Below are 27,196 nucleotides of genomic sequence, written 5' to 3'. Positions count from 1 at the left end.
CAGGAAGGGAAGCAATCTGCGAACAGATTGTAGCACTATTTATTATCCAAAATGCCCCATGCTATAGTCCAAGTCCACTTTCTCTGTATTGGTCAAAAAGAAACTAGTATGTATGGTGTGCCTCCATGTAGATTAGGTTTAGCCTCTCTGTTCTCTGACAGAGAGAGCTGTTTAAGAAATCCAGGAAAAGGTATAAATAGAACGAGATACAGAGCTAGTTGGGAGAGCAGCTGGACAGAAAGTAGAGCTTGCCTGACAAGACCAGTCTGTATTACATAGAGGTAGCTCAAATGTGGATTAAGTGGAGGGTGACACACGAAATGGGGTTTATGAGGTTTTTATGTTCTCAAGATTGCTGCCATAAAACACACCATCCAAACCTCCAGGTTTTCATAAGAAGTGTTTTAGAAAAAAAGAGAAGGTAGGAAAGAGAACAGATGGGTATAAAGTTAAAATGATCTAAGATACATTATTGATTTTGATTACAGGGAATCAAAGTATATAATGGCTAATTTCCCAGATGGCTCAGTGATAAAGAATCCGCCTGCCAATGCAAGAGGGGACGGTTTGATCTCTGGGTCGGGAAGATCCCCTGGAGGAGGAAATGACAACCCACTCTGGTATTCTTACCTGGGAAATTCCAAGGACAGAGGAACCTGGTGGGCTACAGTCCATGGGGTCACAAAGAGTCAGACATGACTGAGCGACTGAGCACACACAAAGTGATCATAAGTGTATTTCTTGTAAGATTCAAAAGGCACTGTGGGTATCTTATTATAGACATGATTTATCAACAGAATAGCAAACAGATTCTTCTCTGGGGAACTTTTTATGAAGTTTCTAGTTGTTTAGGTTCTCTATAATTGGGAATTTACTGTTACTTCCTGATTTAGACTCACTTTATTTCCTATTAAAACAAGAATCACTAGTAACATGAATAGTATACAGAATTTAACTTTCCTTGGAGATAAAAACAGTGGAAATATTATTACTATAAACTTAAAGTAAGAAATACCTAGTTCCATTTCATTGCTAATAGACTCTTAGAAACACAAAATTACAGAATTGTAGTGCTAGATAGGAATCTGGGAAGGTCGCTGGCATTTTATTATTAGATTATCTCAAATCAGTATTTTTGGTATTAGTCTTTATGGCTTATCTTCAGAAACAATCTTAGGAAACGCTCCATAGATGTGGGTCACAGAGTTATGATGAACGGTTCATACCCAATATTTCTGCCACTTCCAAGTGTCGCTCAGGAAACATCTGTGATGTAAATGTGAACACTGCTGGGGAGGTGAGCACCACAGAAAGGCCATGAGGCTGGGGAGAAAGGAAACATGGTGACTGCTGGGGCAAGGCTGGTCTTCAGCCTAATATTCTAGATATTAAATTACTTTATCCTGTATTCCAAACAATCAAGAATTGACAAAAAACACTGATGGCAATTGACAGGAATCTAAGATTAAATTAAGGCATTTATTATGATTTTACCACCAGGGGATGATCCACATTGTAATCCTTTGCTTTATAAGTCTTCACTAAGCCAGAAATTGGGTAAGACATTCCATGGCTAGAAAAAAAATAAAGTCCTTATATTGATATATATCTAACAGTAATTTAAGTTAACAATACAAAGATACTCTTATGGAAGAGCCCCTCACAGTCTCTTGACAGTATCATTAACCCACAAGGTTAGATGTTCTGTTTTCTTTGATTCCTATAAGGATATATTATTATGCAATTGATATTTGGCATATTCATTGACAAAACTACTGAAATGTTCAAAATCAAATGTTGATAGAACTACACGCCATTAAAAAGTACTGACATAGAAGTTGCTCCTTGAGCACATTGGTTAACCTTATGATCTTGAAGAAATCAAGAATTCACTTTGAAGTGTTTTTTTTTAAACAATCTTCAGGGTATGCATTTTCTATCTTGCTCGGCACAGCCTTGGCAATGTGCTCCTTCACAAACTGAATATGTTGGTGGGAGTTTTATGAACCAAGATGTACTGTGCTAGACGTGCAAGCTTGTTCTGCCAGCGATCCATCTTGCCAGTGATTAATACGTTCTTTTAAATGCTACGTACTAATGGGAACTGAGTCATACACGATTATTTCAGTCTGTAAGGCTATCGAGAAAAGGCACCATGGTTTTCATTTGTGGGGATTTTTTCTGTTTGTTTTAATGGGAAAACTCTCAAATTCTTAGTGAACAAATAGGACAATATAATAGTTTATAAGATGACCCAGGAGATAAACACTGTGAGAAGTTAATATCTTTACAATTGATATTTTGAAAATGAAATGCTTTACAATAGTAAAAGGGTCTGTTAGTCTGTTAATGTGGGTTTTATTGGATTACTTTGTTCTTAGTAAAAAATTTATATTTCATAGAAAGATGAAGTGTTTTGGTGAATTGTATGGTTATCCAAAAAAAAGATGCCCCATGCCTGTCATCACTCATAAAGCAGATCAGAAGGTATAAGCTCTCTGAGTTGTTGGATAGGAACGTGCTTTACCATTTTCAGGCTCCATAGTATTCAGGAAATTATGGCTTGGTGTTCTTCCACTATATGAAAGGATTCATGTAGCTTTTAAAGTACCTTTCTAACAGTATCCAATATTTTAGTTTGATTTCTCTTAACCATTGTATATATATATTTGTTGTAAAAAATAAAAATGATCCATAATCCTATTTCTTCAAGATAACCATTATAGAATATTCCCTTCTAGTCTTCTTACACATATCTTTAATTTATGATTGCATTGTGCATTCAGTTTTAAACACTGCTGTTGACTTAGGGCTTCCCAGGTGGCGCTGGAGGTAAAGAACCTGCCTGCCAATGTAGGAGATGTAAGAGACACAGGTTCGATCTCTGGGTTGAGAAGATCCCCTGGAGGAGGGCATGGCAACCCACTCCAGTATTCTTGCCTGGAGAATCTCCATGGACAGAGGAGCTGGTGGGCTACAGTCCATGGGGTCACAGAAAGTCGAACATGATTGAAGCAACTTAGCATGCATGCATATAGTTACTTATTATTCTTTAAAAATACTTTCCCATATAATTTTTACTCTTTTAAAACATTACTTTTGATGGTTTATTCTTTGAATACTGAAATTTAGTTAACCATTCCCAAACTGTTGGGAATTTACGTTATTCTTAAAATTTTCAATTATAAATAACTTTTTAGATGAATATCCTCATAAGGAAAGTCTTTGATCATATCATGAGTATTTCTTTCAGCTACATTCCTAAAAGTAGAATTCATGGGGCAAAGGGTAGAGACATTTTCCAAGCTCTGGGTAGATTTTGCTCATTTGCTTCTTAGAAAGGTGCCAATCTGTGCTCCTCTCAGCAGCCGAGTTTGAGGGTGACCATTTCATTGCACTTCCCTAGCAAAGGCCAATTCTTTTAAAAAACTTTTTATTTTGTATTGGGATATTGCCAATGAACAATGCTGTGATAGTTTCAGGTAAACAGCGAAGGGATGCAACGATACACATACATGTATCCATTCTCTTCCAGACTCCCCTCCCATACAGGGCAAGGGACAATTCTTAATTTTCCATGTTCACTGGTTTTCAATTTTAAAGCAACATACCAATACATTTCTGATCAAACAGATTAATTCTGGGCTATCAACAAATATTCTAATTCCTTTCTTTTTGAGAGAGATCAGAAGAAGAAAATCCTACGTTTGGTGTTTGAAAAATCCATAACAGGTGCCAAAGATGTGGAGAAATCATAACCCCCATCCACTGCTGGTGGGAATGCAAAACAGTACAGCCTCTTTGGAAAACAGCCTGGCAGTGCCTCAGAATGTAAACACAGAGTTACCACGTGACCCAGCAATTTCACTCCTAGGTATATACTCCATAGATGTGAAATGTATGTCCACAGGAAAACTTATACATGATTATTTATAACAGCACTATTAATAATAGCCAAAAAGTGGAAACAACCCAAATGTCCATCGTCTGATGAGTAAATAAAATGTGGTATATCCATGCAATAGAACATTACTTGGCAAGAAAAAGGAAAGAGGTACTGATAATGTGTATGGGATGAACCATGGAAACATGATGCTAAATTTAAAAAGCCAGACAGAAAAGACCACATATCATTTGCTTCCATTCTATAAAATGTCTGGAAAAGGCAAATCTATAGAGACAAAGTAGATTAGTAGTTGTTTAAGACTGGGGGTATAGGAGGATTGGTGGGTGACAGTTAAGATATATGGGATTTCTTTCAAAGGTGATAAAATGTTCTAAATTGATTATTGTAATGGTAGCACAACTTGTGAATATACTAAAACCCACTGAATTATAAATTTTTAATGGGCAAATTTTATAGGGTATGAATAATATGTCAATAAGGCTGTTACCAAAAAGAAAAAATAATCTATGACCCAATAAACTGCATTTGAGCTAAGAAAATATTATGGGACCCTAAGTTAAATTTCTTTTTTCTGTAGCATGTTTAAAATCTTACAACACATCCCAAATGATAGACACTAAAATAAAATTTTAGAGCAATAGCTTAGGTGAAGAAATAAAATCTCAGATTTGCTCACCATAGATGAACACCAGCATTTCCAAAGCCAATGCCAGCAAAAGCACTTGCCAAGTGCATATTAGACCTTGCTTCAAGATCATCAGGATTTCTGATAGCCCTGTGGATGATATAAATACATAACAATAACATATCAACATTGGCATTTCCTACTGAAATATAGAGCCACCTTAGAGAAAGATCTGGGGGAGGAAAAAAAAAACACTACTCAAACTGAAGAAAAATTAGGCAAGTTATTCAAATGACACCTTGTCTTCTAGATGAAAATTGAAGGGAAATGTATTTTCTCATCAGTGGCTGGAGCAAAGGCATATATTATGCCGTCAGGCTGCTCATGTGATAAGAGTACCAAGGGAAGAAAGCACTGACCCTTAAACTGCAAAAGCTGCTCTAGAAAAGTGCCCTGAGACTCATTCTTCTTCTTCACTTGTCAATGACCTTGACTGTGGTTGTGAGTGGACCTAGAGTAAACACATGCTCAGGATGCATGGGTCTAGGCTAGTTAGATGAAGTGAGTCCCTGTCGCCTGGGGGTACCCACAGGCCTGACGAGCTGCCCAGACATCATGCTTTCTGTGGCACCACCCAAACTGGACCCACTGGAGACCTCTTTTGGTATCTGCAAACCGCATGTTATTTTTATACTTTTTACTGTGGAAGTGGCATGTTATTGTAGGGCGAGCCTTCGCTCACTCTATCCCTCCCCAGTGCCATATGGGAAAGGCAAATTCTCAAAGGCCGCTTTCAGATGTAGTTGAGCCTTCCTGCTTCCAGGACCCTGCCCCAGGGCGGAATGCCTGAGACAGCCAAAGGAACCACTTCCCACTTGCTTTTCTGTGATTCTGCCTGGAATAAGGGTTCCTGCTCTGAAATAAAAATGCCACAGCCTTTCTCCTTCTTTTATCTGGAATAGTCAGGCAACTGTCTCTTTCCAAAATCCAGGGTCAGTTCCTTATTCCCAAATAGCAAGATGAAGTAGTGGATGGTGGAGTTGTGGCCTCTCCTCTGTCCGTTTTGCCCCCTCACCTCCCACTACTGCTCTGCCGAGCCTGTGTCCCTTCCATACATGGTGACCGGCCATAATCTGTATCCGCTTCTATGCAGACAGATGTTCCCTGATGCCCCCACGAGTCCACGATAGTTCGTGATCCTCTCCCAGATCTGTTGCAAAATGTGGTCCTAGACCCCACCCCTCCAGCCAGAGGAGGCCCTGTAGTTACATCTAGACCAAACCTGCCCTCTTCTTTCCCTCCGTTGTGTATAAATACAAAGATGAGTTTGACTTTGCCTAAGTCTCAATGTCTTAGGGATCACTTTTCATCTCTAAGTGTATCTTTGCTCTCTCATGAGCCTATTAGGGCTGTTTCATGCATAAATCTTTCAAAATCTTGTGGGAATCTTTTCAGGAAGACTTTTCTGTCTACACATTTTTTTCTTTTTTCTTTTTGGTGTGCCATACAACATGTGGAATCTTAGTCCCTTGACCAGGGATCAAACCTGCACCCTCTGCAGAGGAAGTGCCGAGTCTTAACCACTGGACCACCAGGGAAGACCTGACATTTATTTCTTAAACTGAGGTTCATGTGCATTTGCTTATGGGTCGACCTTGTGTGCTCCTGGACAAGGCCTGATGGGGCAGGACCAACATCTGTCTCGTGGTTCTCATTTCTGCCCTTGGTGACCAAATCTCAAAGGACCTCCCTCAGCTTTGGTTTTGAGGTTTTGATGAACAAACCTTCTGCATGTGCTGTGCTAAGTTCCTTCAGTCGTGTCTGACTCTGTGACCCCATGGACTGTAGCCCGCCAGGCTCCTCTGTCCATGGGATTCTCTAGGCAAGAATACTGGAGTGGGTTGCCATACCCTCCTCCAGGGGATCTTCCCAACCCAGGGTTCAAACCTGTGTCTCTAATGTCTCCTGCATTGGCAGGTGAGTTCTTTACCACTAGCGCTACCTGGGAAGCCCCGTAAAAAACCTTCTAGCTGCATCCTTTATAAATCAGGCTCCCATGTTGTCCCCATCCTGGGCTTTGCCTTTCTAGATCGAGGGATCTGGTTTTCATCTGTCCCCTTGGGGCTCCCTCCAGAGGTTGCTGGTCTCTGGTACTTCTGTATGCACCGTGACTGCTTTTTTGGGTGAACAGGCTTGCTCAGGACATTTCAGGATCTAGCGAGCCACATTTCATGAAGGTGGAAACTGGTTTTTTTTTGCCCTGTTTCTGTCCCTTCTGGACAACATACCTCTTCAGATACTTGGCAACGATCCGCAGTGCGTGGACTGCCCAGATGTCACTGATGGGGTTGCTGCCCTGGTAGGCTGGCCGAGTGATAGGGCTTGAAGGGCAGGGGCTCCGCATGTGATATGGGAGGGCAGTGTAGGACTCCAGGGCGTGGCTAGCAGGGAATAGTCAAAATACACAGTTGAAAGCATCCTCTTTTTCCTTCCCTTCATTCAGATCACAAACTGCCTCGGAATGCTTGGTTCTCACTCCCCCGTGGATATGCCTTTGTAGTGCTGATAATCACAAGGCCTCTCACTAATCTGTCTCTTGTCCATGACAGTCATCACTTATTATAGAAATTAACACAGTGACAGAGGATGAGATGGTTGGATGCTATCATCAGCTCAGTGGACATGGGTCTGAGCAAACTCTAGGAGACGGTGAAAGACAGGAAGTCTGGCATGCTGCAGTCCATGGGGGTAACAAAGGGTCAGGCACAACTGAGTGACTGAAGAACAATGCAGTGAAGTTGACATTAACAGCACTACTGTGTTTTTGACCAGAATGTGTTAAGATTACATATGGTTCCTTTCTAGTACCAATATATCTTTATAATGTTGAATTTTTAAACATTTAAGTTGTGTTAAGAAAAGCATTAAATCTGAAAAATGACTTCCTTCTAAAGTATATTTACCATTTTAAATCCTCCCTTTATCAGATCCCATATTACTTATCCAAGGAGGGTCATAATAGTTATACTAGCCTCCAATAAGAGTGTAGTGCAGTGGGTCAGCTCCCAGGTGTGAATTCTGGCACCAGGCTTTCCCACTGTGGGCCTGGGACCAGCAGAGTCACCATCCACCTCGTGATTCTAAGATGAGGATAGCTCATAGTATGTCTTTCTTCATGGTGCTGATGTGAAAATTGACACATGTAAATTACTTAGCATATCGTAGCAGCACTTTGTAAAGTTTATCATTCACCATTATTATTAATGCTTGGCCTGAAAAAAAATCTACTTCTTTTTCCTATAGGCCCTAAATTCAGGGTTGGCTATTTTAAGAACAAAGTATCAGAGTTTTCTTTACCTACCAGCCTGCCATGAATTCTAGCTAATCAAGTGCAGAAGATGGGAATAAACATAATCATCCAGATCAGTGACTCATCGGGAACACAGTGTAACATGAACTGTGTGTGTGAGTAACATTCTCAGTCTTAGAATGGAGAGTTTACTCTCCTCTACATGTGAGAGGCAGATAACATCTTTTGAAACAAAGTATTAGAACTTCAAAAAGAATTAGTTGGTAGACAAAAGCTATGGGTTTGTGGTTCTAAATAGGAAATGTGGGCAAAGCAGTAAGGAGGTGTCCACGTGGGGGGTGGAGGGGTGGTAACAAGCCTGCCAAGGTGGAGAGTTGAACCTCTGCCCATTGTGTATCTGGATTCTGGGCCCAAGACTGGATCTGTCTTTCAGGGGTAGATTCACTGAACTGAGCTCACAGAAGTGTTAGTCGCTCAGTTGTGTCCAACTCTTTGCGACCCCATGGACTGTAGCGTGCCAGACTCCTCCATCCATGGGATTTTTCAGACATGAATACTGGAGTAGGTTGCCATTTCCTTCTTCAGGGGATCTTCCCGACCCAGGGATCAAACCCAGGTCTCCCGCATGCAGGCAGACTCTTTACCACCTGAGCTACCAGGGAAACTGTGTAAAACTTGGAAGTCTGATTACTGATTTCCAACAAGAAATAGAACCTCTGTCCATGACTGTCCAGTGCTGTGGGTGGAACCCACTAGGTGTCCACTGTGGTCAGCATGGTAAAGAAAATCATTTCCTTGGTGGAGAGTATTCCTATTAGCCTCTTTACACTGGAGACGGTATTTTTGCTATGACATATCTGCTCATTTTTTTATAACCTGTCAGGGCTTACTTTCTCTCTGGAAAGAAACTGCTTCACTTTAAATTCCATATGCCATTAATAAAATGTATTTTGAAAGAAAAAAAAAAGAGAAAATAGAACCTCTGAGGGGGGCAGACATCTGAGTCTTCTAGATGACATCTATTCTCCCTGTTGTCAAAGCTGTGGATGCTAATTTATGATCACAAGGCCCATGGAGCCCTAACCAGGGTCACTGCTTCTAAGGTTGAATATATGGGTATGTCCATCTTCAGTACAGGCCACTGGGCCTCGGGGGCAGACTTCTCCTTGGACCATGTGTGCTCTCCAGTGGTCAGTCCTTGGAAGGGCCGCTGCCATCACTGTCTTTTGTTCTGAACTCACTCCCCTCCCCTCTGATTGACAGCAAAATCTTTGGGTCTGTGGGTCATTCACTTACACGTGACTGCTTTGGTCTGTTATATTAATATATTTATTATGCAGTTCCCAGCTAGGGAGGGTAATCTCATTTCCCTTATTTCCAAGTTATTAGAGGACAACTCTCCAAAGCACTGACAACATCGACCAGGATGGAGTTGGACACAGTTTTCTCCCATTTCTTGGCAGGCAGCGTAATGCAGTGAGAAAAGCAGACCATGGACTGGGATAGACCTGGACATGAACCCGAACTCTGCTGCCCCCTGCTCGTGTGAATTTTACTCAGCAGGTGTTAACTGAGTACCTATGACGTGACAGCCCCTTTGCTAAGGGACAGGGATGCAGAAGTCTGTAAGATGGTCCTGTCCTCGCCAAGCTCACAGTACGGTGAGAGAGACAGCATGCAGAGAGGGGCATCTCCAAAGCAAGGCACAGCCCCCCAGTGGGGAGGAGCAAAGCAGAGTGGTTCTTGAGGAGGCGGGGCAGTCAGCAAAGGCTCCATCAAGGGCAGGATGCCCCAGTGGAAATGAAGGATGACTTCTCCAAGCAGATAAAGAGCTGAGCTGAGCACTGGGGACAGTCCAGGGCCAAAGAAACTTGGCTTTAGACAGGAGGTGTGGAAATGCAATGAGAGACTGATAAGGTAGAGGGGCATGTGTGTGTATGTGTGCAGTGGTCATATTGCATTCTGGAAGCTTCTTGAGGCCAGTATGGAGGACAGATGGAAGGAGTATGGGATGTGAGCAGAAAAACTGATGAGGAGGCTGCTGCACTGGATCCAGGCTTGAACTGAGGTGGGACCATAAAGCTTGAGAGCAGGGAGCAGATGGGAGAGATTCAAGCAGATGAGGGTGAGCTCTGTGGCTAGGTGTAGGCACGAGACAAGGGATAAGCTCATACTATGTCCTGCTGCTCACTAGGGTAAGGAACCCAGGAGGAGAAGCTGTGAGGGGTAAGGGGGTGGTGGTGAGAGAATGGTCAGATTTCATCAACTCCAAGATGCCATGCATTATAAGATGCACCATTTTTAAAAAGTACCACTGAAGAAGAAAACCATACTGCATGCCGCAGATATACAGATATGCCCTGATTTCAGAGATGTTAAAATGGGGGAAGAAATATACATGTGTAAATGGATGGTAGTCTTTTGGGGCCGGCTGAATGTGAAGTGCCCGTGGGTCCCTGTGATGCCACTGGAACAGAGTGCCCAGAACTTGAGCAGAAACACGGATGTGGGAGCCATCAGCACATGGCAGCTAAAGCCAGGAGAACACAGGCTGTGGCTCTGGGCGAGTTGCTAAACGTCTCCAGTTCAGTTTTCTTTTCCGCCTGGCACAGAGATGTGGGGAAGTGATGATGTGTAAGTGCCGACAGTGAGCCTGTCCAGCTCAGGAAGTGGACACTCCTGTCCCTGCTCTCTTCCTCTGGCTGCAGCCCGGGGGCCCTGGGTTGATGCAGCAGAGGCGGTGCTGTGGGCTTGAGATGCTGCATACCTGTCTCTCTGATCCCATGGTTGCAGCTGTGGCTGGCCCGGTCCAGCAGCTTTGTGACTCACCCAGGACCTCACCTCCTCTCTACAGTTTCAGCCTTGTCATCCAGGCAAGGAGATAATGACAGCCAAAGCCAGGGTGGTTGTGGAGCACAATCACTGAGAGCTTAGTAAGTGCTTTCAGCAGTCAAGTGCTGTGCATTGACCCGAGTCCCCGAAAGAGCCCCTGCAGGGGGCCTGGGTACCTACCAGAGCACATCGAAGCCACTGTTGGCGACCACCCGCTCAGGCATGTGCAGGGTGTGTAGAGGATCAATCAGGCCGAGTGTGGGTTTGATGGCTCGCGAAGCAATGCCTAAGACAGGGATTTGCAACACAGGCCACAGGTATGGACACAATTTTTTAAAAAATCTAATAACTTTAGGGTAACAAATTATCCTAAAAAAATCAAAATATGAGATAAGATTCGGTCTTATTTCTGCTTCCAAGGAGCAGCGGAAAGAGATCTGGAGTCAGAAACCTGGGAATTTCAGGGCAGCTGAAGCTCCCTGCAGTTTACAAAAGCCACTATCCCATCTGGTCCCAGCTCCAGGTTGTAACTATAGTGGAGTATTTATACCACGCAAACACTACAACTCAGGGCTTATTTATTCATAAAACTCCAGAGAACTGGTTTACCAGCACACTGCTGGTTTGGGTCCTGGCTCTGTGACTTACTGCGTGACACTGGTACATGTCTGTGCCTTTCTGAGTTCTCTCTCTGAGATTCTCTGAGTTCTCTGTAAGAACAGACTCTGGTGACACAGGGCCTCCATCCCTCCCAGAGATGTTGTAAGGACCACATTAGATAACATGATGGGGAAGTCTTTAAAAAAAAAATGTAAGGGAGAATTTAAGTGTTGCTTACTATTATTAGTATCTTTAACAAGGTCACAGGATAATATAATTTAATTTAAAAAGAGAAGTTACCATAAATGTGCAGTTCATTGCCAGTTTGTTCTGCTACAAAGCCCTGGAAGAAGGATGCTGAACCATCTCAAGGAGAGGGACATTTCTCCCAGATCAGCTGAGAGTTGGAGAAGATGATAGGAAACAGATGACAAAGAAGGCAGACGGCAGAAGAGTGGGTACTTGGGAATGGAGCTGGAGACATTAACTGGGAAGAAGCATGAGGGAACTTTCTGGAGCAGTGGGAATATCTATATTTTGATTAGGGTGGTGGGTACATGTGTGTATATATATTTGTCAAAACTCATCAAACCAGATTCTTAAAATTATACATTTTATTATTAAAAATCACATCTCAAAGAAAATGAGTTAGAATGTAAAAAAGCTGGGAAAGGGAATAACCATTTGTCATTGATATACAGTCACTAACTTGGGCAGAAAAATGGCCCTGGTTCATCGCATTTCAATCTGCTTTTGTAGGTAATTCTCAAAAACAAGATTATTAGACTGCTTCATACTCTTATATGTATCTGGGAAAAGAAAGAACATGTGTCTATGTGCATACTCTTTCTTTAATTCTGTAACTCTTTGAATTTTAAATATTAGGATTAAAGAAAAGGGTGTGGAATTGAAAGCTAAGAGAACTAAAAAACATTTATAGAGGAAGTTCTTACCAGTTTTTACTTTCAAGTGTTCGTAGTCAAAAATGGCAACTCCGGTAGTTTCGCTCCCAGTGCCTGAGGTAGTTGGAACTTGAACAACAAAAAAATTAATTTTAATAGCGCATCTAAATAAAGGTCAGTGGAGATATTTAATTCAGCCTCAGAAGATAAGGAGCAAAGTTAGAGAAGAAAGCTTTGTTGCTCTTGTCTACTCGCTTGATGTGTATCTGTGTTAACATGTATGTATGCTTAATGTGGATGGCTTCCCGGGTGGTGCTAGTGGTAAAGAATCCACCTGCCAATGCAGGAGACATGGATTTGATCCCTGGGTCGGGAAGATCCCCTGGAGGAAGACACGGCAACCCACTCCCAACCCATGGCAACCCAAGTATTCTTGCCTGGAGAATCCCATGGACAGAGGAGCCTGGCGGGCTATGGACCTTAGGGTCACAGAGTCAGACACCACTGAAGCAACTTAGCACACACATGCTTGATGTGTATGACTGTGTCTGCATTAACATGTGAGGAATAGCTCTGATACCTGTGCTGGCATTGGCTTTCTGGCATCTGTCTTTAATGTGTGTGTGCTGGCATTAATACTCAGTATATGTGAGGTACATGCCTACATTAACATGCATGTAAACCTAATGCATGTATACTTGATATGTATGCATGATGCTTGTATCTGTGTCAGCATGTATGTCTGATGTCCATATGGTGCTAACATGTATGTATGCTCAGCATGTATGTACCACATCCACGTTTGTATTATGCACATGTGTGTTTAATGTGTTCATGTGGTATCTGTTTCTGTATTAACAGGGAGGCACTCTGGGAGCCCTGGTCTCCCTCAGGGCTAGAGTTTAAGCAGCTGCAGCTTGGAATTCAAAAGCAGACCTCTTTCCATCTCTGGGAAGAAAGCTCATATTTGCCATCTCTAAAAGACATCTTTATTCCCCCTTGGCAGCAAGCACAGTGACACCCTGCCTTTGCTGGGCTCTGCGGTTTTGCAGTTCAGTCAAGTTTCTAAACTTTACTAATCACCCCTCTGTGTGATACTGACACAGTTTCACCACAGGGCTCCAATCTCCAGACATCAATTATGCTGCGCCCCACTGATCCCTTGTTCACGTCAAAGCCGTTCATCTGCTGTCAACTCACTCCTGTCCCAGCACAATGGGGCTAGGGGAGGAGTGGGGAAGATAGAAGACAAGACTTTATGCTGATATTTTCCAGTTAGGGCATTTGAGCTGTAAGGCTTTAAACAGTGATGTGCCGACAGCAATAAAATGGAGGAAAGAAAAGACCAAAAGATCCCCAGGTCTGTGTGGATCAGACGAGGGAGCATGATTTGGGTTTGCGTGTCTGTGTCCTGTGTTGCCACCGAGCAGATGTCGTCCAGCGTGACAAGGCTATGCTGGCCACATGTCCCGGGGCAGACAAAGCCCCAGGTCAGCTGAGGAGCCATCATGTGGAAGAAAGGGTTGAGTCAACACCAGAGAAATGACAGCAAACATTCCCCTTAAACTCCCAGATGCCAAAGTGGGACAAAACAGAGAAGGGCTCAGAAGACAGGCCTGCCCAGAGAGGGGTCTGAGCATCTATAAACACTGACCTTCCTTATCCTCCAAAAAGTGACTTCATAGCTGAGCTCTGCAGACCCCTACCATTGACCCAAACTGCCTCTGTCTGTGCAGTAATGAAGACCAGAGACTTCCCAGGTGGCTCAATGGTAAAGAAATCTGCCTGCCAATGCAGGAGATGCGAGTTTGATCACTGGATTGGGAAGATCCCCTGGAGAAGGAAATGACAACCCACTCCAGTATTCTTGCCTGGGAGAATCCCATGGACAGAGGTGTCTGGAGGAGTATGGTACATGGGGTCGCAAAAGAGGAGGACACAATTCAGCACCTAAACACCACAACCAACATTTTTCCTAAGGCCTCTTGTCAATTGCAAAATAAACAGACAGTGTTTACCTGCGATCAGAGGTTTCAGAGGCACAGTCACAGGCTTTCCCTTCCCAATGGGGGCATTGACGTAGTCTAGGAAGTCAGAGTCAGGGCTGGATGAATACAGATTAGCGGCTTTACAGGTGTCTATGGTGGAACCGCCACCCACGGCCAGGAAGGCATCGAAAGCTCCCTTTTTGGCAAATTCAATGGCTTCCATGAAGCTTGGAGAAGGGAAAATGAATGCCATTATGTCAGGACTTCCAGAAATAAATTGCCATGCCATTAAATAGGGCTTCTCTGATGGCTCAGACAGAGGAGAATGCACCTGCAATGCAGGAGATATGGATCCGATCCCTGGGTCGGGAAGATCCCCTGGAGAAGGAAATGGCAACCCACTCCAGTATTCATGCCTGGAGAATTCCATGGACAGAGGAGCCTGGAGGGCTATACAGTCAGGCCTGGGGCAAGTTTCAATCAGCACTGATATGTATTGGCTTCCGCTTAAAGTAAATTTAACAACAATAAAAGAATACCTTGTATCAGTTGGTTCCACTCTCACATGATCATAAACCTTAAAGTTTATGCCATTCTTCACTAGGGAATCCATCACTGTCTGTACAGGAGGGAGTTGGGAGAGGTTCTTGTCTGTCATCAAACAAACATTTTTAGCACCCATGCTTTGTAGGTCCTACAATAAGAAAAATAACGTATAAGTTAAGTTTGATTGCACAAGAAATGTAATAGACACTTCTCACAAAATTAACATTAAGTCCAAAATAAAGGACTCCCATCCAAGGACCAACCAGGCCTGACCCTGCTTAGCTTCTGAGATCAGATGAGATTAAAACAAAGGATCAACAGTTGTTAATCTGTGCTTGTTGTAAAATATATCTAACATTTACAGTAGAAGACTGTAGAAATCTTAAATACTTGCCATGCCCACTTCCTTTGTAACTCCTGCTCCATATCTAATAGTTGAAACAGCCATCTGAGGAAAAATAAAAGATTTAGGTGACAGGTGTTTGGAGAGTTGATTATTTCATTTCTAAAACCCTGAAACACTTCCTCATTGTCTAGATAATAAAGTATATATGCCCCAGCATGGCCTTCTAAGTCACCCCAACTGGCCTCACACACATCACACTTCTTTAAGCAAACATTCCTTCCAGATACACTAGAATTATGTATTTTCCCCCAAACATTTCATAATCCTCATTTGTTTCCTCAGCTTGACATGCCTGTCTCTTCTTGCCTCCACACCTAAATTAATTCTTCAGTATCTTATTTTCCAATGTTAATGTTGTCTTTGTGTATTTTTCATGCCTTCATCCACTCATCCAACCATTCATCTCTCCAACCCCTATTGCATGCATTTATCTGTCCCTCCATCCATCCATCCATTCATCCAACCAACACTGCTGAGTGTCTGCTATGTTCCAGGCATGTGCTAGGCTCTGGTAATACAGCTATGAAGAAGACAAACATGGCTTCATAGTTTACAGCCGAGAGAAGAGCTTTTATACTGATGGATGATGGGTTACTTTTGGCCTGGAGACATGCTTTGTTTGAACCATATTATGTTTAGATTTCTTTTTTTGGTTTGGATAGTAACTCTCATTATCCAATTAAAGGAAAAAAACAAAACAAAACAATATGACCATCTGGATTTCTCTCTCTCTTGAATAATCAGGCAGCGTGTATGCACGCTAAGGTGCTTCAGTCATGTTCGACTCTTTGCAACCCCATAGACTGTAGTGCACCAGGCTCCTCTGACCATAGCATTCTCTAGGCAAGAATACTAGAGTGGGTTGACATGCCTGCCTCCAGGGGATCTTCCCTACCCAGGGATCGAACCTATGTCTTTGATGTCGCCTGTACTGTCAAGTGGGTTCTTTACCACTAGCACCACCTGGGAAGACCTCAATCAGGCAGTACTGGCTGCATTCCAGTGTGGCAGCAACCAAGTGGGGCTAAGGGCAGATTGCACCCTTCAGATGGGCCTGTACTCTCAGCCAGCTCAGCCCCATCGTCCCAGTCTGCGCCTGGAATGATTAACTGTCAGGCCTCTGGTCACATTTTAATTTATGATCCCTAAACTAGGAGGAGACAGAGATTTAACATATAATTATGTAATCACAGTGTGATAAAAAAATTCATCAGAATTAATTGTTCTTTTATTCCTGCTTCAAAGATTACTTGAACCTCTTTGGGGGGCTGTTATAGTTACAAAACTAAAGAAGATTCATCATACAACATATATGATGGAGTCTGTAGAAACGGGAATCTGTCCTGTTTTAATGGCTGTACAGAAGACAGTATTCTAGGCATTACTCATGTTACCAGAATATTTATATTCCATTATCCTGACAAAATACTTTGCTAAATAGGTGCTGATCAAACAATAAGGTTAGGGAACATCAATTAATAACAGACTTCAAATGAGATAGTAATGCATTAGGGAAATACTCTGGTTGTATTTTTTCAGGTCATTCATAAAAGAATGAATGAATAGGGACTTCCCTGGTGGTCCAGTGTCTAAGACTCTGCTCTCCCAATGCAGTAGGCCTGGGTTCAATCCCTGGTCAGGGAACTAGATCCCACATGTCAAAACTAAGAGTTTGCATGCTACGACTAAAAAAAGATCCCACTTGCTGCAACGAAAATCTGGCAGCCAAATATTATACATACAGAAATAAATATTTTTTAAAAAGAATGAATAATTAGATCTACCTCGAAGGCATAATCTGTTGTTTTCCCAGAAGGTGAAAGTCCAGGAGCTAGAAGTACAAAAGTTAGCATCAGAGTAGGCCTTAGAAACAGAGCAAAGATATTGCTATTTGATAGTAAGTTGGGATTTCAGCAGTTGAATGTAAATATCTCCTTTGAAGCCTTACTTAAAATACATTTCTCAGTTTCATTGTTGCCTATTCAATTCAAATTAAACTCTGCATTTTAAGACAATGTAATGCTAACTTGATGCAGACTGTGAAAATAAACTTATTTAAAATCTTTTCTCCATTGAAATTAAAATATACTTTTAAAAACATAATGAGTAAAAATCTGCTAGAAAAAAATCCTCTAGATGCTTGGAGTTTGATTATTATTAGAGAACAACTATTAGTACATTCATTCATTAGAGTCCTGCTTACACTTCTTTAATAACTGTGATTATTTAAATAAAACTTCTCTCTATGGAGGGTGCTTATCACACTAAGATATTTTTCAAGCTTATGCCTATGAACTATTGAGTTTTCTCTGGGAAATTTAATAAACATTTTTATAAATGGATATTTCTTTGCAAGGTGCCAGGTTTAGCTGTGGCAAAAAAATTTTTTTTTGTCTTATTGGAACAACAAGAAGTCTCTAATTAGTGGATTTTATCTTTGTTTTCATCTACTTATTGTTATCAGTCTTGACCAGTCATAAGATTGGAAAAAAGTCTATGGAACAATTTTCACTACCATTTTTTTTTAACAAGACAAAGAAAGGAGACCACAACTGGATAACAGTCTACCTTTGGTAGAGGGCAAGGGTATCCTTAATCGTATTTCAAATTTCTTTGATACTGACAGGCTTTAAAGAAATTGTCTATTACTCCAGTAACTAAAATTTAGGAAAAGACATAAACTGGATCTTAGAAAACACTGAGATTATCTTTCTCTAAATTACTAATTTTATTGTCCCAAATAGGAAACATTACTGATTTGTTGTTGAAACTAAGTTAAGAATTGCAGAAAAGCAGCTGAAGACAAAATTCTGCATGTGTCCATGAGGGCTGAAAAGGCATAGCATGCTTCTGCTTGGTAGTTGGCTGTTAAAGACTGGGGTGGTCCCTTGGCTGGTCCTAAAGAATGAGTCACTCTCATGGCAGGAAATAGTCCTTGGTTAGTTACTCTATCTGTTCTACTCCCAATCAGCTTCTTGGTGAATTTCTGCTTAGGCTCCTTTTTCATCCCTTACAACTGTTAGGATGTGACCTTTTCTCCTAAGAGGTGAAATCAGTTTTTGTGGCACTATAATTCATGTGACATTCTGGGGACATGTTGAACTTACAGTGAGCTCCTGCTGTTCACTGTGGACAATGGACTTGGTAAGGATTAAGATGTCTGTAGGAACCGAAAACTTTTTGTCATTTTTAATTATTAAGAAATAGTGTTATTTTAAACATCAATACAATTTTTTTTTCCTTCTGGGAACCACACTGTTCTTTAGACTCTTTTTTGCAATGTATTAGAATCTTTCGAAGATTTCAACTTAATTCTATTTGATGAACTCAGACCATCCTAATATCCTATTTGCATTACCATTTTTAGCTTTGGCACATAATTTTATTTCAAAAAGAAAGACATTATAAATAGCATTCAGCTGACATAATTAGAACTGCGGTTGTTCAGTTGCTCAGTCATGTCCAGCTCTTTTGCGACCCCATGGACTGCTGCCCTCCAGGCTCCTCTGTCCATGGGATTCTTCAGGCAAGAACACTGGAGTGGGCTGCCGATCCTTCTCCAGATAATTAGAACTACATGTTACCAGTTTCAAGAGCAAAGCAACCATCTGCATCAGTCTTCCTCTCACATGCTTTGACTTTGTCCAAATGCATTGCCAAATGTGGAAATTGAAATTGCGGCTAGACACAAAATGTATTATTACCTTGGGAATAAGTATGAGAATGACTCGGGCACTGGCATCTAGGGAATCAGAAAAAGAAAAAAGAGAGTGAAACCAGAAAATCTGAAGCTAGGAAGTTTTAAAGTAACATACATTGCATTCTAGTTTTAAGATGCTTTCAAAGTAGCGGCTATTGACAAACACTGCACGATAGAAAAAGCCAGAAATCACTATGGACAAAAAGCCAACTCAGAGTCTTTCCAGCATTGTAGGGTTATTCTTCTGCAGCAGTTAATGACGTGGGGAACTGAGATGAGTGCTCCTGGGCTACAATAAAGTTTAAGATGAGGTCTCACTTCTTACTAGGTTAGGAGCCTTGGCCAAATTGACCCAGTGTTAAGGACTCGCACCTCAGACCCTACTTCTCTCCTCCTGAACTTTCCTTGTATTTTCCCATTGTCTTCAGGGTGTTCAAACAGGCTCTGGGCTGCTTCCTCTGGAAGCCCTCAGTGGCCAGTAGGCCCCCTCTGGTCACCACGTGGCGCCTCTGGCCTTTCTCGGCTCCAGGATTTCCCGCTCTCCGTGTCCCCCTAAACCGAGATCACACCTGTCACCTTCTTCTCCCCAATCCCTTACCTCAGTCCGCTCCTCTACAGATATCCCATGTGTTCCTCTTTCTAGAGGTTCCCTCCCTTGACTTCCACATCTTGGTCGCCTCCTAGTCCTTGGTCAGTCCCATCTCTGGCTTCCTCTTCTGTTTACCACCATCCGATTGAGCCTCGCAAAAGGGTTTGTGTTTCTATTGCCCACGGGACCCTGTCTTGGTGGGTCCCGCAGGTAAGCGCGTGCATACCCCCCACCCCACCATCCCCGACCGCCGCCTGCAAACTTGGACTGAAAACCTCTGAGAAGGGAGAGGGCAGAAGGGAAAGGGGAAGGAAGGAAAAGCGTTAAACTCAATGATAGTCAAGATCTCAAAAACTCAATTAAGTGAACACGGGCGTGGTCGGGTGTGAGTCGCCAGCGTGAGTTGAGGTTGCCATCTGGTGGGCGCCGCGGAAAGCGCCACGTGTAAGGGTTTCTTCTGGAGCATCCCGGAGGGCCTGAGTCATCTGCAGGCTCCCGCGGAGAAAACCGAATAATGCAGGGTCCCAGAGTTGTCCTTCACTTGGCATTACCTTCTAGGTCCTTCGCTGCTTTATGCCCCTCCAGGACAAGAAGAGGGGCTCAAAGGGAAGGAAAATTCGACACTGTGGGAGGACACTCCGCTTCTCTTTTTGTTATATAATTTCCAAGCTCTCAGGCTATCTCAATTCATCATTTCTACTCCTCAGTTGTAGTCTGAATTCCACCCCCTCTTGCCTTCTTTGGACCTCCATCTGTCCCCTATGTCCCATCCTTCCCCTTACTTGATCCTTGTTATCATAGTTAAGAGTTTCATGCTTAAAACTCTCACCCTCCTCTCCCCTCTGGCTTGCTCACCCTCTGGTTTCTCTCTTCCTCACCCACATCCTGTTGACTTCATTTCCTTGGCCTCCTGAACTCTGCAAAGTTACAGCCAGGCTCTCATCTACACACCTTCTGGGTCTGGCACAATAATTTTGACTTCCTTCCTGGTATCACTGATAAACTGACCATATCTTAGCAAAGGCCAACCTCTCCCCTGCACACTAAATCTCAGCTCTGCTCAGCTTCTCAAAACATCACTACCAACAGTTCTTCCTTTGCTCTCCTGCATCATCAACCCCCTCACCCACTACCCCCTCCCCCCACCCCAACCCAGTTTGGGATTGACATGTACACACTGCTGTATTTAAAAATGATAACCAACAAGGACTTAACGTATAGCAAGTACATAGAACTCTGCTCAATGTTATGTGGCAACCTGGATGGAAGGGGAGTTTGGGGGAGAATGTATGCATGTATATGTGTGGCTGAGTCCCTTGCGGTTCACCTCTGTCTTCACATCCCTCCCTCTCTCCTGCACCCTCTGTCCTCTGCGTTCTGCACAGACCCCTTTCACCCGTGCATGTGCTCAGTAGCTAAGTCATGTCCGACTCTTCGTGACTCCATGGACTGGTCCTTGGGATGTTTCCAAGCAAAAATACTGCAGCAGGTTGCCATTTCCTTCTTCAGGGGATCTTCCCCACCCAGGGATCAAACCCGGCTCTCTTGTGTCAGCATTGGCAGAGATTTCTTTACCACTGTGCCACCTGGGAAGCCCCAACATAAGGACATTGCATTGGCCAGGAATCAGAACCCAGACCTCCCACGTGGAAGGGAAGAATGCTACCACTGAACCAATACCTAACTTCACTGCTATCCCCTCATGCAAGTCTCTGCTAACTTTAAACTGATCCAAAGCCTCTTGTCCTTGTATCCCCAGCACCTAGAATAGTTTCTGATGCATTACCATACACTCAGTATGTGCTGGTTGGATACATGCATTTGTCTTGGTCACTGTGCCAAGCTGTCCTCTGTCTGCCTCGACTGGGACCTGGAGCTCTCCTCTCTCGACCTTAGTTTCAACGGTAGATCAGACGAAGTACAAGCGGCTGCTTTTGGCTCCTTGGCTACTTGGCACACTGACAGCGGAGTCCAGGCCGCCGCGCTCTGCGGTACCGCGTCCCGGAAAAAGATCCGAGGAAGAACGCGCGGGCCCGGGCGGGTCGCTCCCCGGGGGCTGCGTGGGCTCGGCCGCACCCTCGGGTCCCCTGCCTGCCCGCCGCCCGTCCGGCCCCGCACTCACGCTGCGCGTTGCAGAAGCCTCAGCAAGTGCACTACCCGAGAGCGAGCGGCGGCCATGGCTGAGCCGAGTCTTCCTCCCCCCGGCGACGCCCCCTCCGCCGCCGCCGGCCAATCCCGGCCTCCGCTTCTCCTCCGCTCACCCCAGCCACAGCGCTTGGCGGCCGAACATTTTCCCACTAGTTGAAGCTACGGCTGCCCCAGCTGCAATGTCTCATCGTCCACCTTTGAAATTGCCATACAGGTAACTGCTCTGTAGGGTTTTGATCTGCTCTCCTGTCTCTAGATAAAACGCTCTATTTCACAAGGCAAGGACGTGGGGGAGGGAGAAACAAGGGCAGCGCCCCCTCACCCCCTCCCTAAATCCTTTAAAATGCTCTTTTGCCTTAAGTGTATTTTCAGAATAAACACAACTGCATTTAAATTTAACGGTAAATAAGAACTTTGCAAACAGCCCCCCCCCCACCCCGACTTTTTTTTTTTTAAACAAGACTAGTTAGAGAAGGAAATGGCAACCCACTCCAGTGTTCTTGCCTGGAGAATCCCAGGGATGGGGGAGCCTGGGCTGCCATCTATGGGGTCTCACAGAATCAGACATGACTGAAGCGACTTAGCAGCTAGATCAAGTCACAAAACAAAAGCCAGAAAAATTCCCAAACAAAACAAACAACAAAAAATCCCAGACAGTTGAGAAGAATTTAAAAGGTGTTAAATGCTCTATTAACGGTTTGGTTTGGAAGAAGCTGTTCAGGATACCATTATGCTTTCTTTTTTTAATCAACGGTTAAAACTTGCCATGGTTACATGAGAAGGGAGGGCTTACAGCACCAAGTGCTCCAGGCCCCAGTGGAAACAATGATCAGTGATGGCACAGTTCAGCTTTGTCAGAAGGTATGAGACAGTAAGTTGAACATGTGTTTTTAGTAACCTATTATGAAATCGGAATTAATCTCATCTTCATAGCAATTTCTAGAAGTAACATATAAAAATTGGACAATGGAAAAATGAAACAAACTCTCAATTTCCTATCAGGTGTCAGACCAAAAAGCAAGAGTAGGGTGGCTCCCCAGAGCTATAACAACAGCAGAAAAGCTCCCCCATTCTAGATCTGTATACTGTGAATCCTTTTCAGGAGGTATTTAGTTTTACAAAGACGAGTTACTGAAATCTGTTAGGGAAAGACATCCAGGATAACTGTAAATGTTTCACCTCCTAATCAGATCAGCTTAAGGCAATGGCACCCCACTCCAGTACTCTTGCCCGGAAAATCCCATGGACAGAGGAGCCTGGTGGGCTGCAGTCCATGCGGTCTCTAAGAGTCGGGGACGACTGAGCGACTTCACTTTCATTTTTTCCTTTCACGCATTGGAGAAGGAAATGGCAATCCACTCCAGTGTTCTTGCCTGGAGAATCCCAGGGATGGGGGAGCCTGGTGGGCTGCCATCTATGGGGTCACACAGAGTCGGACACGACTGAAGTGACTTAGCAGCAGCAGGTCAATTTGACAAATGAATCAAAAGATAGTAGTAATATTGCAAGTAAGGATTTTGTAGGTTTCTTTCTCTCTTCCCCAAACAGATCCCACTTGAAGCTTTAAAAAAAAAAAACCTGCAATATAAATACTGATAAAGATTTAAGTATAAAATTAGGATTAGGACTTCCCTGGTGGTCCAGTGGCCAGGATTCCACACTCCCAATACAGGGGGCCTGGGTCTGATCCCTAGTCTGGGAACTAGATCCCACATACTGCAACTAAGACCCAGCACAGCCAAATAAACAAACATTAAAAAAAAAAATTACGATTGAGGATTATTACCATTATTTAGTGAAGCCCAAATTTATCATTTACAGCAAATTAATGTTTTCAGTGTTGAAAAGCATCAAATTTTATTTTTGAAAGAGACACACTTTCAGTATTATATCTGACACCAAAAGCAGGATGAGTTTTTCTAATAAAAGTTGTCTTGCTGAAATCATAATTTAGCTGCTATGTTTTCTAGAAAGTAAATGAAAATAATCTGTACCAGGTATCCAGGTCATTGGTTTTACTTAAAATGTAACCTTTCTGTTCCCACATGCTTTAGTAAATACACAAACTTGTCATCAAAATGATGCAAAACCCAGCTATTAAGTCTCTCCCTTAAACCCCATCCAAAGTTTAAAGAGAGAAAAAAAAAAGGCTGTTTAAAACTCATTCCTAGTTTTCACAGATTCTTTCCCTACTTCAGATGTCCTTAAATACAACCTTTAATCTCCAGCCAGAGTTTTGGTTGTGGTTAATACATTAATGTGTCCAGTCCAATATTTACATATCATCTTCAGAGGAGGGTAGTCCTGGCCCTTTAACCTCAAGCTCAATGAAGGCAGTGGCCAAATCTTGTGCATCTGGGTACTGTATCTAGAACTTAGCATAAGTACAGTTCTTGGTTTAGGAGAAGGTCCAAGGATGAAATTTACCTCCTCCTCTTTCCTCCTTGGTGTTGCCCCCCTTTTCTCTTGCCACTCAGGCCGGGAGGCCCGGAATTCATCTTGCCTCCCAGACCCCCTTTCCTCTTCCCTCCTTGGCTGGGAGTGCCCCCTTTCCTCTTACTCCCGGGACCCTGTCGGCCCCCCTTTCTCTTGCCCTTCTGACTCATTTTCCTCCGCTTAGCCGCCTCCTCCTGGTCCTCCTCTCTCATCTGCTTATTGGTGGCCCTCGTAATGTCCATCTGAGGCTTTTTGCTGTTCATCACTCGCAGCATCTCCAACTGGCTCTTTCTCTCGGCCGCAAAGTCCCCGAAAAGAGGCTGAAACTTCCTCTTCTTGCCAGAGCCCCTGGGCGCCTTCTCCTTGGGCAGACGCTCCTGGAAGCGCCCCACAGAGGCTGTGGAGACCTTGGCCACTTGCATGGCGCGGCCCAGCTCCTCCTTACTCTGGTGTCCAGTAGGGTGCATGCCGGCCGCGCTGGGCAGCTGCATCTTGTGCGCGCGGGCCAGGTTACGCAGCCGGTTCAGTTCGTTTTTGGCCACCCGTTCCTTCTTAGCCTGAATCCGCTTGGCGAACTGGTCCTCCATGGGGTCGGCATTGCCCGGCACCTCGATCAGCCACTCCTTGGTGTCGTCGCGGGCGCGCTGGTAGCCCCAGCGGCGGCGCCACTGGCCGCTCACTTCGTCCCACACCAGATTGGTCTTCTTCTTGGGACGGATACCCTTGAGGCGCGCAAACTGCTGCCAGCGAGTAAGCGGCCGCGGCCTGGGCACCGGCTTCTCGCGCGGCAGACGAGTGCTGGGTTCCGGCAGCCTTGCCACCAGCGCCTCCTCCACGCGCTCGGTAGGCAGCTGCCACAGCTGGTTGATGAGCAGCTGCGTGTTGTCCCGCGCCAGGGCCCTCAGCTCGGCCTCCTGTGTGGGTCCCGCGAGCCGCAGGCCGGTCGGGGGGTTCCGGTCAGAGGCCAGCAAATTACCCAGGTCGAACTCCAGCTCCAATTCCTTCTGCACCGTGATGCGCTGCAACTTCTCTGCCTCGTCCCGCTCCGCCTTTGCCAGCAGCTCTTCCACGCTCTGGCCCTCCATGGCTCCGGTTCGGCTCGCTGCCTCTGGGAGACAGTTCCAGTCACGTCTCCTCCCACACGGGTTAAAGCCGCGCACCACAAACACGTGCGACTTCCCGGACGCTCGACCCGGAAGAGAAAGTTCCGCTTCCGGGGCACCCGGAAGGGGCTCAAGGAGCCGGCTACCCGAGGAACGGCCGGCAGAGGGCGGTGTTAGAGAGCAGATGAGATTAGAGGCGGCCTTTGGGGTGGAGGCCGGAGGTAGGCGGAGCCGAATCTACGAATTCCGACGCCTGATTGGGACCTTGGCTCCCAGGATGCAGCTGCGGGAGGGAGTGGTCCTGTGCGAGCTGGGCAAGTTTGGGGGCCGCGGATTAAGGGGGTCCCGGAGCGACTGTTAGTTTTAGTGTGTGTAGAAAGTCAGTTCTCAAGATGTTTAGCCAGTCATTTTCACCAGAGCCCTGACACCTGTTCATGGTGTGCCCCTGGGTGTGGGCACTTCACCCGGGGATGTACAGAAAGCTAAGTGGAGACGGAGACTTGGTTTTATTTGGGAGCGAGCGGGCCTGGAGGTTAGTCCGCCCTGAAGGGGCGCGGCTGTGCCCCCATCCCGGCGATCTGGTCCCCGGAGTCCGGGGCCACTTCCTCTCCTGGCTGATGGCAGAAGAGCGCGGGGCTCAGCTGTTAAACCGCCTGGGTTCCGACCTTGACCGCTCTGGTGTTGTGACCTTCGGCTGTGTAACTTGTTTGTGCCTATTTTTAAACCTGTAAGATGGGATTGCAAATATTACCTCCCAGGTCTGCCGTGAAGATAAATGAGTTAATATGCTCCCAGGGGAGCTTACACTGGGGTCTTGAGCATATGAGTGCTCAATAAATGTGAGCTGAATACGAATTATTATTTAATTCTCATCATGGCTCTGGGAACTCTGCTGAAAAGGCAGTCTTATACAGTGATTAAATACCAGGTTCTTGAATCAAGCTACCTAGAATAAGATCTGGGTTTCTTGTACCCACATTGGTCAGGTTGTTTAACTTAAGTCCTATTCATAAGTTGATGAACATGAAGCATTAGTTCCTGGTACATTGTAAGCATTCAGTAAGTGTTGGCTATTGTTATTCACTATATTCCACTGATGACAGAAGCAGGCTCAGAGAAGTAAAATGACTTGTCTAAGGTTATACAGCCAGGAAGTGTGGGAGCAGGAGAGATCTGAACTCTGGCTCTAAGACTACATACATATTCTCTGCAATGTGTTCCAGATTCTTGATACTCGAAAAGTGTGATCTGTTGACCAGCAGTACAGTATCATCTGGGAGCTTGTTAGAAATGAAGAATCTCTGGCCTTAGCCCAGATGTTATGACTCAGAACCTTCATTTTAACAAAATATCTTAGTGATGAATGGAAATGAAAGCGGTTAGTTGCTCAGTGATCTCCAACTCTTTGCGACTCCATGGACCTCTGTCCGTGGAATTCTCCAGGCAAGAATACTGGAGTGGGTTGCCATTCCCTTCTCCAGGGGATCTTCCCAACCCAGGGATCGAACTAGGGCCTGGGTTTGCACAGCAGGCAGCTTCTTTACCATCTGAGCCTCCGGGGAAGCCATGAAAGTCAAAGTGTTAGTTGCTCAGTTGAATCCAATTCTTTGAGACCCCATGGACTGTAGCCTGCTGGGCTTCTCTGTTCATAGAATTCTCCAAGGAAGAATACTGGAGTGGGTTGCCATTTCCTTCTCCAGGGGAACTTCTCGACCTAGGGATTGAACCCAGGTCTCCTGCATTACAGGCACCTTCTTTACCATCTGAGCCACCAGGGAAGCCATAGGTGTAGTCAATTGTGGGAGGCACTGCTGATTGTGTGGTTGACAGGTTTTGTTTTCCTTTAATGGGAAGTTGGGAGTAGGTTAGGTTGGGAAGATCCCCTGGAGAAGGGAAAGTCTACCCAGTCCAGTATTCTGGCCTAAAGAATTCCACAGACTGTATAGTCCCTGGGGTTGCAAAGAGTTGGACACGACTGAGTGACTTTCACTTCACTGGGAGTAGTGAAGAAGGGGTTAGCTGAAGAATTAACCCATAGAAATGGACATTATAGCCATTAGGAAATAGATTCACTTGAGTGTCTGCTAAAGAGGGCTTTAGACAC

General features: G+C 44.4%; 2 protein-coding genes across 3 annotated transcripts in view; both read right to left on the bottom strand.

The window, feature by feature from the left end:
- The window catches only part of ADHFE1 (alcohol dehydrogenase iron containing 1), a 32,964-nt gene extending 11,336 nt beyond the window's left edge, over positions 1–21,628 (bottom strand). The window contains exons 1-12 of one of the 2 annotated variants that reach the window (XM_070802614.1): positions 21,528–21,628; positions 18,821–18,858; positions 16,901–16,947; positions 15,105–15,158; positions 14,704–14,858; positions 14,195–14,391; positions 12,228–12,305; positions 10,855–10,960; positions 6,821–6,973; positions 4,584–4,682; positions 1,495–1,573; positions 1,227–1,323 (exon numbers count right to left, since the gene is read on the bottom strand). In XM_070802614.1, coding sequence (XP_070658715.1) covers positions 1,227–1,323; positions 1,495–1,573; positions 4,584–4,682; positions 6,821–6,973; positions 10,855–10,960; positions 12,228–12,305; positions 14,195–14,391; positions 14,704–14,858; positions 15,105–15,158; positions 16,901–16,947; positions 18,821–18,858; positions 21,528–21,583 — 1,159 coding nt within the window. In that variant the 5' untranslated portion in view covers positions 21,584–21,628. Of the gene's footprint in view, positions 1–1,226; positions 1,324–1,494; positions 1,574–4,583; positions 4,683–6,820; positions 6,974–10,854; positions 10,961–12,227; positions 12,306–14,194; positions 14,392–14,703; positions 14,859–15,104; positions 15,159–16,900; positions 16,948–18,820; positions 18,859–21,191; positions 21,467–21,527 lie in introns of those variants that run through there. The other variant, XM_070802615.1, reaches the window with a different exon arrangement.
- Positions 21,629–23,384: 1,756 nt separating this feature from the next.
- Positions 23,385–25,191, bottom strand: RRS1 (ribosome biogenesis regulator 1 homolog). Its single transcript, XM_019974033.2, has one exon. It carries the CDS (start codon positions 25,072–25,074, stop codon positions 23,977–23,979), a length of 1,098 nt encoding a protein of 365 aa, XP_019829592.2. The 5' UTR covers positions 25,075–25,191; the 3' UTR covers positions 23,385–23,976.
- Between the last annotated feature and the right edge of the window lie 2,005 nt (positions 25,192–27,196).

Source organism: Bos indicus, chromosome 14 (genome assembly GCF_029378745.1).
Source record: "Bos indicus isolate NIAB-ARS_2022 breed Sahiwal x Tharparkar chromosome 14, NIAB-ARS_B.indTharparkar_mat_pri_1.0, whole genome shotgun sequence".
Lineage (NCBI taxonomy): Eukaryota > Metazoa > Chordata > Mammalia > Artiodactyla > Bovidae > Bos > Bos indicus.
This window is presented reverse-complemented; position numbering and strand designations above follow the sequence as displayed.